At 32.1% G+C, this 19,083-nt stretch overlaps 1 protein-coding gene across 4 annotated transcripts in view; it reads right to left on the bottom strand.

The window, feature by feature from the left end:
- Positions 1-1,925: 1,925 nt before the first annotated feature.
- Positions 1,926-19,083, bottom strand: part of LOC114333392 (formin-binding protein 1-like) — a 272,061-nt gene continuing 254,903 nt past the window's right edge. Inside the window, exons 10-12 of one of the 4 annotated variants that reach the window (XM_028283276.2) lie at positions 13,672-13,833; positions 10,998-11,161; positions 1,926-4,085 (exon numbers count right to left, since the gene is read on the bottom strand). In XM_028283276.2, coding sequence (XP_028139077.1) covers positions 3,925-4,085; positions 10,998-11,161; positions 13,672-13,833 — 487 coding nt within the window. In that variant the 3' untranslated portion in view covers positions 1,926-3,924. The remainder of the gene's footprint in view (positions 4,086-10,997; positions 11,162-13,671; positions 13,834-19,083) is intronic. The other 3 variants (XM_028283268.2, XM_028283284.2, XM_028283262.2) reach the window with 3 other exon arrangements.

Below are 19,083 nucleotides of genomic sequence, written 5' to 3'. Positions count from 1 at the left end.
TTTGTTTATAGCTCTGTTTAACAGTAAAAAAATTAATTTTTAGCAATGCAAATAATCAAAACCGATAGAATATGACTTGAACTTTCAAATGCGGTAAGGAGAATTACTATTTTATTCTTTAATAAAAAGTTATTCGGGTTTAAAAATTGCAATTTTTCGATTTTTTGAAAGTTCAACCACGTTTATCTGGAAAACTATGCATCCTACAAAAAACTTGTAAGAACATTTTTGGCTTAGAATGACCCAAAAAAATACAAAAAAAAGGTTTTGTGTTGCGAAAAATCGCCGTTATGTAATTCCTCAAGCTCTTTGTTTATAACAATCTTATCGACATCCGGATCGACTATTACCCAAAAAATTCGTGTTCTACGGGTCAAAATACATAAAAAAAACTTGAGTAAGTCCATCTGTATAAAGAAGGCCGTTGTACCCTCCTGGCGACAGGACTATTAGGAATAAGAGTAAAAAAAAAACAATTACAGAGTGGTGTTTACAAACTAACTTGTGGTGACTGCCCGAAAACTTACATCGGTCAAACTGGCAGAACCTTTGACAAACGTATAGGAGAACATAAAAAGGGCCTTCAATAATAGAAAAACAAATTCCAGGTACGCACTTCACCTTCTAGATCACAATCATTCTTTTAATGAACAATTTCAAATTCTTCATATTCAAAATAAAGGCCTTAGGCTACAGTTACCAACAAAGTCCAAAAAATCACTTAGGTCCCTAACCTATAAAATTCACTGTATGGCTGTGTGTTTCCAGAGAAACAGAGAGAAAAAGGGACCAAGCGAAAAAGTGATATTATTCATCGATTTCAATATTAGCATTGTCATCAATTACTTAACATCGTTTATATTAGGGTGATTCCATTTCAAATCATTCAATTTTGGATCTCGAATTTGGATCTTTTCTACATCTGCCGAATGTAGAAATAAAACATTTCAAGTCGAATTTCCTTCTCCTTCTTCTTTTTTTTTTCTCAAAATGTTATTTTAAGCAGTTTTACAGTGATTTGGAATTTATCTAAACAAATTTGCATTTTCGATCGTAAAGTATCGATGGAAAACATAATATTTTAATAAAAGGGACTCAAAAATGTCATTATATGGCATTATAACAAGTTATTTTGATTCAAAACAAGTTTTTGATTAAATTTTATAGTGTAGAAAACGTTAAAATACCGTTTTTTTTTAGATTTTCCTCCATTCCCAAAATACATCATAATCTATTTGGCTGAAAATTTGTCTACAGATAGCCAAAGCATAGGACTTAGTGGTTAGAAGGATTTGAATTATATTACAATACCAAAAAAGTTACATGCAATATCATAGTCAAAAATATAGACGTCTACTGTAAGTACAATTAACTCTGAAAATATCGACCTCACGACAAAAATTTTTAAAAAGAAATTGTAATAATTGTAAATATGATTTATTTGGAACAAATTCAGTTCCTACCATTTTTGTCGAGATATTAAAAATGACGGAAATATTGAGCAAAAACGGTTCTCCTTTAAAATCAAGATGGCGGCTAACGTAACGGAGAAATTCATTCGCGATTTTAAATTTAAACCCCCCTAAAGATTAGAAAAATAAAATTTTGGGCAACTCGGCATGCAAGGTCAAATGCTATCCCGACTGGACTAATATACTTTTGAGTCTGATATTATTGCATGTAACTTTTTGGTATTGTAATATAATTCAAATCCTTCTAATCACTTAAAATCCTATGTTTTGGCTATATGTGGACAAATCTTCAGCCAAATCGATTATGATGTATTTTGGGAATGAAGGAAAATGTAAAAAACGGTATTTTAACGTTTTCTACACTATAAAATTTGATCAAAAACTTGCTTTGAATCAAAATAACTTGTTATAATACCATATGATGACATTTTTGAGTCCCTTCTACTAAAATATTAGTTTTTCCATTGATACTTTACGATAGAAAATGCAAATTTGTTTAAATAAACACCAAATCACTGTAAAATTGCATAAAATAACATTTTCAGAAAAAAAAGAAGAAGACTTTTTGACTTTAATTATCGTATTTTTACGTCCCGCAAAAGCTATACGCCAAGTTTTAGAAAAATCGGAGATCCAAAAGTTTTTGCCTGAGTGATTTGACATGGAATGAACCATTAACACAACTATAAAAATACCAAACTCCTACATTTTGACCAACCCTGTATTCACACACATACTGCGCACAAGCAACACATTATAAAGATATGACTAAGGAATACTTTGATCGCAAGTTTTTTTAAAATTATCTTGTTCAATAAAAGAAATAACGTAAACATTTAGTAAAAAATAAAAAAAAGTAAATAATATGATTTTTTTTTCTCGATTATCTACTACAGTTTATAAAAATATGTAAATATACAATAAAACGGAAAAAAATATTGCATGGGTTCGAGGACTTTGTAGAAGGTTCCATTTCGAATCAAGAGAAAAATTCACTGGTCATTTTTAGGTTTTAAAAAAATGCTGAATAAATAAAAACAAACAAAAATAGACACAAATGCAACAAACGTATCAATAAAATCACGATGATTGTTTCGTATCAAAGTGTTTTAATCGAGTAAAGTATTTATACACCAGGAAAAAAGAAAAATGTACTCAAACTACTAGTTACAATAGGGAACTTGCATAAATTTTTAAATTCGAAAAAAATGTTATAAATCACAACAGAACATAATTTAAAACATGTATCAAAGATAAAAAATTTTTGTAGGTCTTTCGTTTGGCCCCCAAAGGCGATTAAAAATTCAAATTAAAACAGGTGGCCTAAAACGCGTCGTGACGTCATTCGTTTGTACATTTATATTTTTCCAACAAAGTAAACAGAATTTTAAATTAGACGTTATAAACGTCAGTAGAAAATACATTTATTTGAAGTTACAAGTGTTTTGATCGTTTGAACTATTCATAGAAAACTGTACTTTTACAAAATGGTTTTATTTTCCGTAGTAAATCTTCTTTTCTTTCCTTCAATAACTATATCAAACTTCAATGTCAACAAACTGGTATATATTATTACAATGACATACGATAAATGTTAATAGAATATAAATATTTTTCCTTTATTTCGCGACGAGGTATACCAAAATAGGTGGAGGCCAATAAACTAAAGAAGAAGAAGAAGAATATACTTAATTATAACCATAAACGGAACCATACAGTTAAACTGAGTGACGTCACGGGCCATTTGACCTATTTTAAGATACCGAAGACTTTAAATTTGTACTTCTAAATTATTATGAGTTTTTGAAGCGTGAAATTTTGGAAATCTCATTTTTATACAAAACTGAACATTATTATGTAATAAAAAAAAATGTGCAAGTTCCCTATTGTAAAGCTTTCAGTTTTTCTGGAATGTCATAAATGCTCACATGAAATATATTCTTTTATGTTTCAATGATCTTTTCTAACAGTTTTTCCCGTTTGTCCAATGTAAGTTTCTCAAAATTCCTAAAACAGCTTGTAAATTTCAAATATTTACACAGGACAAAGAAGGAGAAGCTTTAGGAATGTATACAAGAACACAAGAGATAATAATAACACAAAAAATAGATTTCAGGCATTCTAAATAGGAAATTTGAATTCCTGGTCTCAAGGGAAATAATTATAATAATAAGTAAATGATTATGATGGTAGTTTTATCGATGCAGAATCATCTATCGTGAATTTATTTATATTTTTCATCGGGTTCTGGTAGAAATGATCGAATATACACGTAACAAATACTCGTAACAAACTGCATTCAACCTTCTACAAAACTCTAACCGTCCAACAACCATTTCTTTAAATATTGCATAAATAATTTACAAAAATATACTCAATTTCAAAAAATTGATGCTCTTCGACACTTTTAAGTTACCACCCTTTTTGCTATCAACTTAGTTTCTGTCCGCAGTTAAGTATTGAACAACGTGTATTCTATATATGACGTTGGCACGAAACCTTCTTCCAAATCACCTAGCATTCTTCTCACTCTAGTCCAACCGTCACCTTGATCTAGTTCGATAAGGTGGAGTTCTTCGTCTTGCGACATCGGGATGCTACCCTCACTCGTAGCTGCAAGAAAAAACAAAATTAAGTGTAATAAACATAGACTATAGACGGTTGCGTTTCGATTCAATTCGAGACTCCTATCATCCTCTGAAACCCGTGATCAGCGAGGCTCGTAAGAAGACTGAACTGAATCAAAACACAACACAATACTACACCAACGCATGCGTTTAGCGCAGGGGCGGCTCGTGATAATACAAAATGGTGAGGTACATACACTTGAGGAATATTATTATTGTGGTTAGCTTCTCTTTAATGAACGAAAGGTCAATTTTGTGACGCCATAACGTGACGCCGTCTATAGAACATTGCCATATTTATTTTTACCCTTGCAAATTATATTAAATAAATATTTTATTGGCGAAAATAGCAACGAAAGCTCGGATACCATTTTACGTGGCAGGCTGGTATTTAGAAAGAGACAAATTTTTTTCTGGTCAAGTCTGTGATAGGTTCATACTCTAGGTAGCAGTTTTTTTGCTAATAATAATTACTAATACCACATATTAAGACAGTATGCATCAGATGTTTCGTCTTTCCTGGGTCTCATCAGCGTTGTACAGCCATATTAAGCAAAATTTACATTAGAAACTACATGAGAACAACGGGCAACAACTGATTTTGTTTAATCAGTTGGCAAAAGGAAATTATTGTACGCAAACAATATACCTACAAACACGTGATAATTTAATTTTAGAACCAATCTTATATTGTAAATCCTATTGAATATAGGGCAATACAAACAATCAAGAAACAAATTACTGTTACCTATATTATAAGACTGATTTTTATGTTAAATAAACTAAGGGTTAAATTTTGTTTTTTTATATAAAAAGCGTAAAAGAAAATTAAATATTATGAAATTATAATAATAAAATGAAAATAAATAAAATAAAGTTATTTTTTACGAAATAAAAGGTAGATATCGAGCACTGAGTTTTAATCAATCTTGTCCAAATATACTTTCGCTCCTAGAGCATCTATAGAGGCAATTCGTCAAAAAAAAGGAGGGTATCCTCGAATGTCATTAATTTTCTGAAGTGGTGGCAATTTAAATTAACATATATCTAACAAATATTTAACGTACACTACACGAAGGACGAACACATAAATTTGAGGGCAAGTAATTTTGGTACTTATACATTTTGAAGATGGAGGTACAAACAGATAAATTTATCTGTTTGTACGTTACAGTGTTGTGTAAGTTAGGTATTTGTTAGATATATGTTAATTTAAGTTGCCACAACTTCAGACAATTATTAACATTCGAGGATACCTTCCTTTTTTTGACGAAATGCTCCTGAAGATGCTCTAGGAGCGAAAGGATACTTGAGCAAGATTAAATAACCTCACTGCTCGATATCTGCCTTTTATTTCGTAAAATTCATATATTCGAACCACTTCCTATTTTGAAGTTATTGTAGTAAAAAACTTCAAAAAATATAAATGGTAAATAGAAAACTCAGTTCTAAATTCTTTTTTGTTTTATTAATTAAAGAAACTTTGCGAGACTTCTGTTCTGAAAAATGATCTAATACCTCGTCTATAAAAGCGTTCCCATCCTGTGATTTTATAAATTATTTTTCAATTGATATTTTTAGCATATTAGGCAATCGTGTCTATGCAGTTGTATTTCTGATATAATTTTTAACAGCACAAATGTATAATAATTTAAAAACTGGCATACAAAGTTTTAAGTCATTATCGCGAAAAAAGTTTCTCTATCGTGAAAAAATGCTATTCGCGGTGTGCAAGTACTTGGAAGGGAATTAAGAAACGATCGTGCGCGAATAGCGGAGAAATATTGCAACTTTCTTAAATAATTCATATTGTCAATTGAAATTGTCAAATTGACGTACACTTCATATCTACTGTCATTGAAGAAGAAAAATTATATGTTGCTGCACAATATTGATATGATATGCAATTATTATATAAAGGTAAATTTAAATTATTGTATTTTGCTTGCACTGCATTTTTAATAACTAATTTTATTTACTACATACAATTGTTTACGTTTTAATAACATAACCTGAATCTTATTTTTTCTTATTATTTTTTTGGACTATGGCCTTGACAATTATCCAGTAACCAGGACTAATATAATTGGCCAATATAATTAAAAGTGCGAATAAAGTTGCAGAGCGTAGAAATAGGTGTCGCTTTGCCGAACTTGCACGGTCCCAACAGTAGAGGATCCGATATAAGATAATTTAAGTTGCCGAACTGCACCGATCTACTTAATGGATAAAAATTATTGGATAATATCCATATATTATATGTAATTTAGTAGGTATGTTAATATTTATAAAATACAAGTGGTGCTTATCTCATTTTGTTCTGACATAAGTAATTAATAACTATTTAAAAATTACTTAAAATAATTAAAAATGAATAACCGTTTTGAATTTCGTTGCAAAACGAAAATACAGCCGTACGGCTTGCAAATTGTAGAAACCTCGGAGGTGTAACCGGAGAAGGTTCCCATTGTTTTCATTCTGGTGGGATGTAGAATAGCAATATGTTGTTTTATATGCCATTAGAATGGAAACTTAGTCTTTTTTCTAGCAGTTGCCGCTAGGGCATCTATGCCGTTTCGTTCGTTGCAATCCGGGACTGCACGCTGGGGTTTGTTTTGGTTGGATCGGAGAGAGCAGCATATGTGCCTCCTGATGAGAGACTAATAAGTTTCGAAACCGGTGGAGGTGCTTGCTGCACTCTCTGATTGGACTAGAATATGGTTCGGCTGTATTTTCGTTTTGCAACGAAATTGAAAACGGTTATTCATTTTTTATTTACATGTTTACTCTGATTAGAGTACGAAGGGAACCATTCTCGTTGGAACTTTACCGCGCTGAGCAGATGGGACGTGAATTGTAAATTGTAGAATTCCCTCATCTTCCTTAGTCTCAGCATCCGTATGGCTTGCAAATTGTAGAAGCCTCGGAGGTGTAACCAGAGAAGGTTCCCATTGTTTTCATTCTGGTGGGATGTAGAATAGCAATATGTTGTTTTATATGCCATTAGAATGGAAACTTAGTCTTTTTTTTTTAATTAATTAAATTAAAAATAAATTTCGGCCTGGGCAGATATATTTTAGATTTTTTGGATCATTCGAAACCAAAAAGGACTTTCGTAATTTTTCTTTAAGTTGATCGTTTTCAAGTTTTAAACAGTTTAAAACTGAATAAAGAACGAAAGATGGCGATTTTCATGGTTCAAAATATATTTTTTATAATCATCGAATACCAAAATTCAAGTTCAAACCTTCTTATATCAGGCCCCGGTAAAAATTTTTGCCATGTTCTATTCTAAAATGTATTTTTTAAATAGTTAATGAGGAAGGTTCCTTATGGGAAGACGGGCGATCGGGCTGCATTCACAACTAAAAACAATGCTTTAACATGAAATAACTCCAAAATACTTATCAAAAACTGATAGACTAATGTTTGAACTTGAATTTAGGTACTTTGTATTTTCAAAAATGATATTTTTTTCTTGTTTTCAAGCGTTCAAAATCGTCATGTTTCGATCTTTTTTCGGTTTTAAATTATTAACTCGAAAACGATCAACTAGAAAAATTACAAAAAACGACGTTTTTTGTTTAGAATGATCCAAAAAATCTAAAATAATATCTGCCTGGGCCGAAATGTTTTTTAATTTATAGAAAAAGTAATTTTTTAATAATTAAATAATTGTTATTAATTATAGCCAGAAGAAAATTAGATCGGACACCTCTTGCTTTTTATTATTGTTAACATACTAAATTACATATCCAATAATTTTTATCCATTAAAAAGATCGGTGCAATTCGATCCTATACGCTTATATCGTATTTTACACTACTGAGGCATGCTTCAGGCAGGATATTTGAATCAGCGTTCGAAAGGTTCAATTTTGTTGCTGCTCGGTCTAGTCCCCTTTACGAAACCGTAAGCTAGACATAGAACCGATGAGAAGCTGGCCCAGGCATGCCTCTCCTATAACCATTATTTGAGAAAGTGAAAATGAGATGTATTTACTCGCACCTGGAGAACAGAGATCAGGGCCGTACCTATTTTTATTTTTTATCATAAAAATAAAGTTGCATATTTAACAAATTTCAAAAAGTTAAATTGTATTTAATAAATTGATGATGCGATAAAGAAATAACGTAAATAGTGGATTGATATACTGGTGAGGCACTGCCTCACCTGCCTCATAGGACCAGCCGCCACTGTAGCGACTTCGAACGAGGAAAGATGAAGTGCGTGGCGATAACGATTAAAGTAAGTTGCAAACCCAGGCTTAATGGCAGCTATGTACGCCGTTGCTTCCGCTTGGAGGCGCTAGTGTAGTTGGGAGGTCAACGTTTTGACAATTCGTGAAGTTAGTATATCTGTACGTTAGAATTGAAAGGGCGGAAGTCACTTTCAGTTTGTTTTGCAGTAGATCAAAATTAGTGCTCTTAATTTGTACACCATAATTTTAAATGCCTTTAAAATTATCAAATGATGTTGCAGCTTTATGATTTAAAGGAAAGTGGTAAAGCATGCTTTGTATTTTATTTTACAGTAAAATAATCGGCGTTAAGTTGTTTTGTATTGAAATAATAAATAATTTAGGACAACAGCCTTTTTTGTTCTGTGGTACTATATCACTAAAAAACAGGACAGCCGCCCTTTTGGTATCATTTTATTAGGAAAAGAATGTTATAATCAGAACTTAGCATTACAAAAATAATATAAAACTTAAATTAAAAAGCATTTAATCATCTTCGGAACATGAAGAATTATTTTTGTTAACGACAACTTTATTTTTTGTTGTTTTTAAAGATTTAAAGTAGGAATGGTAAATAGAAGGTACCCTTTCTAGCAATTCCATTAGGTGGTTATATTTTGAACTATCAATTGGAATTGAATTTTCATTATTTATTTGGTCCAATGTCTTTGGTAGGAGACCATCGAAAAAACTTCTCATTTTCCTTTTAAAATTGACAGATATAAAATTTTCCTGGGAAAATGTTGTTTTATAAAACATAATGCCAGGGTGGTCTCTTTCGACTTTCAAGTGCACAACTTTAGAGGATAGAAAGGGTTCATTGTCTGCGTTCCGTTTCCGATTCACAAACGGGCTTGTCGATTCTTTGCCCATTTTTTTAAAGTTAAAAAAGTCACTTGTTTTCATCTCATAAACAATAAGTGGTTTTAACGAACTGCAGGTCCTTATAAACTGGGCCCATTCATGAGGTACAGAAATATTCATAGTAGGCAGTATTTTCTTCTTCCTTTCAATTAGTGCATGTATTGTGTCTGCTTCGTTGTGTGTATGCACCTTGAGTAAATATTTATGATGAATTCTAACTACTGAGGTGTTATGGACCCACATATACATACAAAATAAAAAAAAAATTCGGTTTTGGCCAGAGCAGTTGTCTGACCAAAATGTTACCTCTTCTGTTATAGAAGGTAAATTTTTTAACCACATTATTACAGCGGAAGCTATCTCATTGCCACCCCTTTTTGCAATAGACTCGTCCCACATGAAGCATGAACCTTCGGCAGTACTATCATTATAGACGGTAAAATTAAATGTCCATAACTGCTTTAAATAAAACGATTTTCCATTAGTTAACATACATGCGGTGTAGGGAGGCATTTTTGCAAATCCATCATTGCTACGACTTCCTTTAAATTCCTCTTGCATCTTATGTTATCCTGCCTTTTTAACTTGTATCTATTATCTGCGTCATTCAAATGATCTGCTTTTTTCTTTAAAATATCTTCAACATTAGGATCTGCCTCTTTTCGCTTATTTTCAAAACTGTCACAGGTGTCACATGTATCAATGTTAGGGGGCTTGAAATGAAGATTGAACTCAGTAGAACCATCTTCCTTGCTCTTGATTCAGACATTTTTGGTTGTTATTTATTATCACATTAATCTCGATTATAAAGAAAAAGTTACTTTTATCTATAAACCATGCAAAAACATTAGCTTATAACATCAATTTTTACACAGCTGACAGGCGGTTGTCCATTGAGATTGGACTGCCGTCTTTTTAACAATCAGTGTGCCATGCAAAAAAGACCGGTGTACCACATAGGGCTTTTTGCAACAAATTTCACAGTGGACATCCGATTTGCAATTTTAGTAATATTGCCTGTACAACCACGTATTAACCACCATTCGAAAGATAACACCTTTAAATGTATTATTGGCTGCATATCTCCATTTACTGTAAAAATGGACTACCGCCCTTTCAATTCTAACGTACAGATATGGTGTTTTGTTTTACGATTTAATAAATAATAATGATGGCAGAAAAATACGGATCTTGGAATGTTTGTGCGTTGAAAACGAATTGAGGAGGAAGAATGTGAGAGTTACAGGAAAAAAAAAGAAGCCCTTATCGAATGATAAACACAGCGAAAATTATTTATTTGGTATTGACTCACTCCTCCCACGAGTCTGACAACTGTGTATATGATATCTGCCTTACTCTTTTATCAATTTAAAATTCACAAATGAATGTGCTAAGCATTAATTTTTGTGTTTATCTCATTTAAAAATGTGATATTTTCACAAATTTTCAAAATATGGCCGCTATGACAGTTGCGCATTTGGTGTAAATTTGGTTTAAGCATGGGTTGAGCTCAGTTGATTCTGCAATGTTGCCTTATGAAAAAAAATATAATTCTTTATAGAAATATAGAATGTGTAAATTTAATTAAGTATGTTTGTCTACGTGGGTCTTCAGTGGTGTCTTAAGGTCGACCTTAAATTTAAGTTGAACTTAATTTCTTAAATAATATAACATGTATTACATAAATTATGTTTTATTGTAAATAGTGTTACTACAAATAAATTCAAAATAAGTGTTAAAATCCATTAATAAATAAGAAGTGTTAACTCTACACAAATCACTTCAATTGCTTACCTTCGAATGGGTATAACGCTTTGCAGGTGCCGATAGATGGCAGCAGGTCCGCTTCGTAGTACTCGCTTTCGCCGCCGTTGCCATCGTATTGGTCAGGGTCGGAGTCAGCGCCCGGCAGAGACGTGTGCGACGTGCCCAGGCCACTTTCGGGACTATTGGAACAACTATGTCAAAAAATTTAAGGCCGTTGTTAAACAGTGTACAAATGTCGTCGTATAATTATTTCTTTATTGTTAAAAATTAATCGATACTGCCAAGCAACAAATGCAAGGTGTATTTTTTGTTTAAATGACAAGGAAACATTGTATATCTTCAGTTAAAATCACCAAAATTTTACAGTGGAAGTAGCTATTAGGCTCTGAGCCCGCTGAACCGTTTTTACAAGAGGGTGATTTTCACGATTTTTTTACGTTTAAAGAAGGATTACATTGCTACCGAGGGCCGAAAGTCCCTTAGAACAGTGGTTTTCAATCTTTTTGAGTCATGTACCACAAAATACTTTTTATTATTTTTTGTACCATCGAACTGAAATACGTACGTCTAGCTAGGTAATCTAATTAACTATAATAGTGGTGCTGATTTTGGCTGTTTTTGCGTTTTATGTACCACCGCAAATAATAATATGTAGATACCACACACTTATTTCTCTTTCTTTTACCCTTGTAACTTATTAAAATAACTATTATTCAGGGACTTTCGGCCCTCACTAATAATGCAATCTTTCAATCTGTGTTTTTTCAAAAATACTTTTAGTTTTCTCAGGATTCTAAAAAATAAATGCATTTAAAATATATTAGCGCAAAATTTTGCGCCTATGCCCTTAAGTAATATAAATATACAGGGTGTTAGTAAATAAGTATGAAAAATTTTAAGGGCTAATTCTGCATGAAAAATTAATACCAGTTTGCTCTATAAACATATGTCCGCAAATGCTTAGTTTCGGAGATACGGGGTGTTGAAATTTTTATTTCAAACTGCCAATTTATTTATTTCTCTAAGACCAGTTGAGCTATGAAAATGAAATTTGGTGAGTTTTAGGAGGTAGTTATTACGAATTTTATCACATACAATTAAGAATTTTGTATTCATCATTGGCGCGAATACGGGCAATGGTCTGATTTTTTTTAAAGAAAAAAATAGTACGCCAATGAGATATTTCGAATTTAAAATTATTTTTAAATTCCACGTCTAATTTATGATAAAAAACCTTTCTTGTCTTTTTTTCATATGAGGCATCGTTTTTATGCAGAAAAATAAAACATCTTGGCGCGTATTTTTCATTTCTTAATACATCATCAAGAACTATCCAATAAAATAATACTAAACTAGAACAATAACAGAAAATATTACTAATAAGATTTCAACTAGGTGCAAAGCTGCAAGAAATGTTTAAAATGATCTCCTTTACGGATAACAGAAGAATTTTATATTCATCATTGGCGCGCGTACGGGTAATGGTCTGAATTTTTTGAAGAAAAAAATAGTACGCCACTGAGATATGTCAAAATAAAAATCATTTTTGAATTCCTCGTTCAATATACGACAAAAAATCTTTTTTTCCTTTTTTTCATACGAGGCGCCGTTTTTATACAAAAATATAAAACATTTTAACGCTTACCAAGTATTTGAGGTAGTTTCCATATGCATAGAAACTTAGTTCAAATACTTTGTAAACGTTAAGATGTTTAATTTTTTTGCATAAAAACGGCGCCGCATATGAAAAAAAGGCAAGAAGGATTTTTTGTCGTAAATTGAACGAGGAATTCAAAAATGATTTTTAGTTTGACATATCTCAGTGGCGTACTATTTTTGTCTTCAAAAAATTCAGACCATTACCCGTACGCGCGCCAATGATGAATATAAAATTCTTCTGTTACCTATAAAGGAGATCATTTTAAACATTTCTTGCAGCTTTGAATCTAGTTGAAATGGTATTGGTAATATTTTCTGTTATTGTTCTAGTTTAGTATTATTATATTGGATAGTTCTTGATGATGTATTAAGAAATGAAAAATATGCGCCAAGATGTTTTATTTTTCTGCATAAAAACGGTGCATCATATGAAAAAAAGGCAAGAAAGGTTTTTTACCATAAATTAGACGTGGAATTTAAAAATAATTTCTAATTCGAAATATCTCAGTGGCGTACTATTTTTTTCTTCAAATAATTCAGACCATTGCCCGTAGGCGCGCCAATGATGAATACAAAATTCTTAATTGTATGTCATAAAATTCGTAATAACTATCTCATAAAACTCACCAAATTTCATTTTCATAGCTCAACTGGTCTTAGAGAAATAAATAAATTGGCAGTTTGAAATAAAAATTTCAACACCCCTTATCTCCGAAACTAAGCATTTGCGGACATATGTTTATACAGCAAACTGGCATTAATTTTTCATGTAGAATTAGACCTTAAAATTTTTCATACTTATTTACTAACACCCTGTATAAAAACTATACGGCGATTTTGTACACTACAACGGCTAAAAATGAATAAAGACTAACAAAGTGCAAGATTTAATCATCAATATAATATTATTTATTTAAAAAGTTTTCTCAATTTTAAGAGGTGCTCTACGTCGTAGATTAGGTTGATTTTGAAGTTTTTTTATGAAATACAACGTTGAACAATCTCTAAAAATTAGATAAACGATCAACTCAATGTTAATTACCCGTGGTTGTTCATCTGTGGCGTTCCAGGAGCTGAGGGCTTGCTGTGGTTGTGGTTATTGTGGTTGTTATGATTTACGCTGCTATCACTGGCTGATCTACTTAACGATTCTTCTTCTGCGGCACTTCCTCCTGAATTCCGACGCCTCGAACCGTTCAATAACCTGTCAAACCGATTTTGAAAATTATTAAAACAACAGTTAGCAATAACATGTCAAAAAACAATTAGTTTTACTCCTAACTGAGCATAGACCAAGAGGCAGCGCTGAAAAATCTATTTGAATTTACTAAAGCTAGATTTTTCACAGTTGATTACTGTGAGCGTGTAGAGAAACATACTGCGGTCGGTCAAGCGAAACGTAGAACAGGGGTTACTGAGAGGGTATCAAAGTTGCTTTCCTACGAAGGTAATTAAATCCATTTACTAAGGCTGAAAATCAGTACACACATTCTAAATTAAATATAAATAAAAGTTATTATAGTCGGTCAGCTGTATGACGGGACAGAGCCGGTCGGTCGGCCTCAATAGTCGATTGAGGAAATAAAGCATTTTGGCTCGCAATTTTTTCGTCCAACATGGATTTACTTGAAATTTTCACAGAAGGTAGGGAATAGTCCAAGGATCATTTTATATATCATGCCGCTATCATACGCTAAAACCTTGGGGGTGGTTGCCAACCCATCTCGGGGGTGGTTGCCAACCCATCTCGGGGGTAGGAATTTTTTATTACATTTTAACCATGTAATTCGTTGCAAAAAGTAATTCTAAGAAAAAAATGTTTTTTACAATTTCTTCGTAAAACTAATATTTTTCGAGCTATTCGCGCTTGAAAATAACAGTTTTTCGACGAAAAAATCGACTTTTTTAGAGGGTTTTTTTGAAAATACCTCGAAAAATATGCATTGTCGGTACATACCTGCTTTTCTCTACGAAAAAATCAGTGAAAACAACCACCTAACTACCTTCCTAATTCAAAATTGGTCTTCACCTTTCTGTACTTCCTTTTATATTGATATTATCAATACACTCAAGGAGCTTGACCTATTTAAAATGCCTAATTTTGGAAAAATTGGAGTTTAAAGAAAAATTGATTTTTTGCAATTTGGTATTTTCACCTTTTACTTCAAAATACCTCCGAAAATACTGAAGATATGAAAAAAATTATAAACTACTAAATTGTAGCTTTTTTAATGAATAAAATTACCCTGTACATAGATTTTCATTACAGTGAATAGTTAGCCCGATATACCTGTTTAAAACCTCTATTTACCAGCAAACACCTCCTTATTCGAGCCCTTTAAAACCGCCCAATTAAAAACTAAGGCATCTTACGGAATTTAATTTACACAGTCTTGTAGCTCTTTAAAAATCCTACAAAATCATTTTTGAGGGGTCTCATTACTGAGAGGGTATCAAAATTGCTTTCCTACGAATGTAATTAAATCCATTTACTAAGGCTGAAAAACAGTACACAGTGGATATATTTTTCCAAAATTAGGCATTTTAAATAGGTCAAACTCCTTGAGTGTATCGATAATATAAATATAAAAGGAACTACAGAAAGGTGAAGACCAATTTTAAATTAGGAAGGTAGTTAGGGGGTTGTTTTCACTGATTTTTTCGTAGAGAAAAGCAGGTACCGATATTTTTTTGATTATAAGTCGCTTAATTTTCATGCTAGAAAATTTTTATTTTTTTTTGAAAGGTCTAATTGTATACTTGAAAAAAGATTATTTACGTTTTCCTCGAAAAATGCAAATTTTTCGCATTATTTGGCTTTGAATATTTCAAATTATGCATTTGACGAAAAAAGCTAACCTTTAACGGTTTCTCAGTTTGTATTGGTCTTAAAGTTATTATTGGAAAAGAATTTGGTTGTGTTACTAAAAGACACGATTTTGATATCTACAGATTTTTTTATTAAATGCATATTTTTCGAGGTATTTTCAAAAAAACCCTCTAAAAAAGTCGATTTTTTCGTCAAAAAACTGTTATTTTTAAGCGCAAACAACTCGAAAAATATTAGTTTTACGAAGAAAATGTAAAACACATTTTTTTCTTAGAATTACTTTTTACATCGATTTACATGGTTAAAATGTAATAAAAAATTCTCGCTCCCGAGATGGGGTGGCAACCACCCCCAAGGTTTTAGCGTACAGCGGCATGATATAGAAAATGATCCTTGGACTATTCCCTACTTTCTGTGAACATTTCAAGTAAATCCATGCTGGATGAAAAAATTGCGAGCTAAAATGCATCATTTCCTCAATCGACTATTGGGGTCGACCGACCGGCTCTGTCCCGTCATACAGCTGACGGACTATAATAACTTTTATTTATATTTAATTTAGAACGTGTGTACTGATTTTCAGCCTTAGTAAATGGAAATAATTACCTTCGTAGGAAAGCAACTTTGATACCCTCTCAGTAACCCCTGTTCTACGTTTCGCTTGACCGACCGCAGTTTGTTTCTGTTTCTCTACCCAATTACAGTAATCAACTGTGAAAAATCTAGCTTTAGTAAATTCAAATAGATTTTTCAGCGCTGCCTCTCCATCTAATATCGGCAGGGGCGTGCGGTGAAATTTGAAACAGGGGAAGCAATTTATAAAAAAATTTGTAAAAACACCTATTTATAATGTAATTCAGTTCTTCTACCATTTTTCGAAAACTTGTCTATAACTTCCTTGTACAAACGTGGATATTGTGACATTTCTTTAATCAGATTATATTCAATTGGAAAAGAAAACAAGTAAAATCCTTTATAAAACGTATACATACTACTAGGTATACTCCCTAGGGAGTAAAAGTACCTTGTCTCCCTAGGGACGAAAAGTAGGTACGCCTTTCCTCCCTACAATCAGGTCAGGAAATGTATACTTTCGGTAGAGGTAGGTGGAAAAAATATTAGTAACTCACTGGCAATATTTTTTGTGTCAATACTCAATATCCTCAGTCTCATATAAAGCTGTTAGTTCTGAACTTAATGAAATCAAGTCAAAATATTGTCCATAAAGACGCATCAAAGATTTTGTTTGTTTTTCAGGAAAATGTGTTTTTTTAATGTATTAAAATTGCACAGCTAAAGAAAGTCTCGGTCATCAAAATTCTTAAAACCTATTTTCCATTCGTTGACATATTTGATCGAAAATCTGGTAAATTGTATAGTTGGCGGTAGCACGATTCGACATCTCCAACATTATCAGTGCGTACCTATTCGTTTCCTTTTAGGCTTAACTTAACTTCTTGCCATCATATTATTCGAGCATTTTTCAAAGTCATCTCTCTCTTTTTGTTAATAATATCTTTAAATGCGCTAATTTTTTTACACAGAAACCAATCTCGTTTATCTTGCATTGCAATACATTAAATAAATTATCTGAGAATGGAAATATTTCTGAAAAAAGCTAAGTTATAAAGTAAAATTCAAATAATCTTTTAAACTATCCAAAAATCCTCTCGAGCTATTTATGGTTTCTGTATCCCACATTTCACCATTTTCCAAAACACTAATACATATTTTATAATATATTTATATAAATAATATTTATATTTAGTATTTATAATATAAATAATTCTATGTACTTATTTATATAAATAATTCAATAAAATCCATCTTCATACTTTCAAAAAATCAGTCAACGAAGCCCGTCATTGTCAAATTCTGGTAAATCCCATTTAAATTCACCAAAAACATCTTCGTATGCAATTGACAAAACTGCTTATAAGCTAAAGATATGCCCCAAATTTGAACTCACCGCTCACCATCTAACCCGATGATTTTTACATAGGCTTGAGTCGCTGGAGAGAAGCAACTTAAAAATCAGATTATTATGCCGATATAACTCCGAATACCACCGTAGAAATACGATCATGGTCCGAGTACGGAAGGATGCAGCATACAGCGCTGCTTATACTAGTATGGGTACCTATTTCATTGCTTAGTTATTTACTGTATGACAAAAATAGAGTAAAATACGTTTGTCTTTTCTTATTAGGTAGGTACTTGCTGCTTGTACTATATAATTAAATATTCTCGTACGCAACTTAAAATCCTGCTTATTATGTGTTTGTTCAATTTTTTTAAAATTATCTCAGTTACTCAGATGGTACGGCATTACTACGGAAACCAAGGGAAGCAATGCTTCCCTTGCTTCCATGGACTGCACGCCCCTGAATATCGGAACCAAGTTTTCGTTGGAATTTGGCCATGATGAATAGAAACGTAGTGAAGTGCAACTTTTGGACTTCCCCGCGTCTTCTTTAATTTAGCATTCGCTTGGTTTGCAAGTAATAGAAACCACGAATGGGTGTAATCAGAAACTTGGTCCCATTAGAGGTTTTATTTCTCCGGAAATAAAATTTCGAATTGTTTTAAACAGATGTCGCTACCGCATCCATCTCGATTTATTTGTTGTAATTCGATATTGGGAGGCTGGATATATTTCAGTTCCTTCAGAGCCATATATCTGTGGCTTGATACAAGAAGTGCCTGTCATTCTTTTAAACAAAAACCATCTGTGTCTACATATACTCCATTAAAATGTTACATTTTTTAACCCGTACCTTGCATTTGTTAGAGGAGTCAATTTTATTTCTTTAATGTGTAGAGGGGATCAGTAGAAGCTTAAGTTCAAGTTTTTGGGGTCGCCACCCTTGTCCCTCGGCCGCCATCTTGGAAATGGTGTGCAAAGGCGTTTCGCGCTATATCTCGTAATCTACAAACCCTACGGAAAATCTAATTAAACATAAAATGTAGAAAATTAAATTTTCTACAATTTTATTTCTATTACTTTTTATCGTCAAGTGACCAACAAAAAAGCTATAAACAAAAATATGTAAAAAAATTTTAACAAGATTCCTTTTGGAGGTTATAACTTTTTTTCAGTTCATTTTAAAATAAAATAACATTTTAGCAATTTTGTAGAGGGTTTTTCAGCTAACAATTTCCACTATACATTTGTTTAATTCTATTTATTTATATAGGTGTTACAGCGCTCCAAACTTGACCAGATTCTCGAATGCTCATACGGATATAATAAAAACAAAAGTTAGGCTTACTTTTCTATCTATATATATTTTTTATACATACAATTTATTATGATTTTAACATTCCTATGCTATTATTAATCTGTTTTTGACCTTTCTCCCCACTATAAAACTTATAACCCGAAGCATATATAGAAACGGCTCAAAAGTTGTTTGAGGACAAATTCGCCGGTTCAGAAGAAGAATGACGCAACCGCATATTGCAAAATTCTTAAGAAGAGCAAAAAATGAATTTTTGTTATCAAAATCATAAAGTATGATCAAAATTAGCCATTCACCACACCGTGGTCAGGATCTTAAGATATAAGCGTTTTTTGGGGTGTGCCGCTTGTTTATGAAGTAACATAACTTTTTCCTATTGTAT

This window comes from Diabrotica virgifera, chromosome 5 (assembly GCF_917563875.1).
Source record: "Diabrotica virgifera virgifera chromosome 5, PGI_DIABVI_V3a".
NCBI classification, from domain to species: Eukaryota; Metazoa; Arthropoda; class Insecta; order Coleoptera; family Chrysomelidae; genus Diabrotica; species Diabrotica virgifera.
Note: the sequence above shows the minus strand (reverse complement) of the source record. Positions and strands in the feature narration are given on the sequence as shown.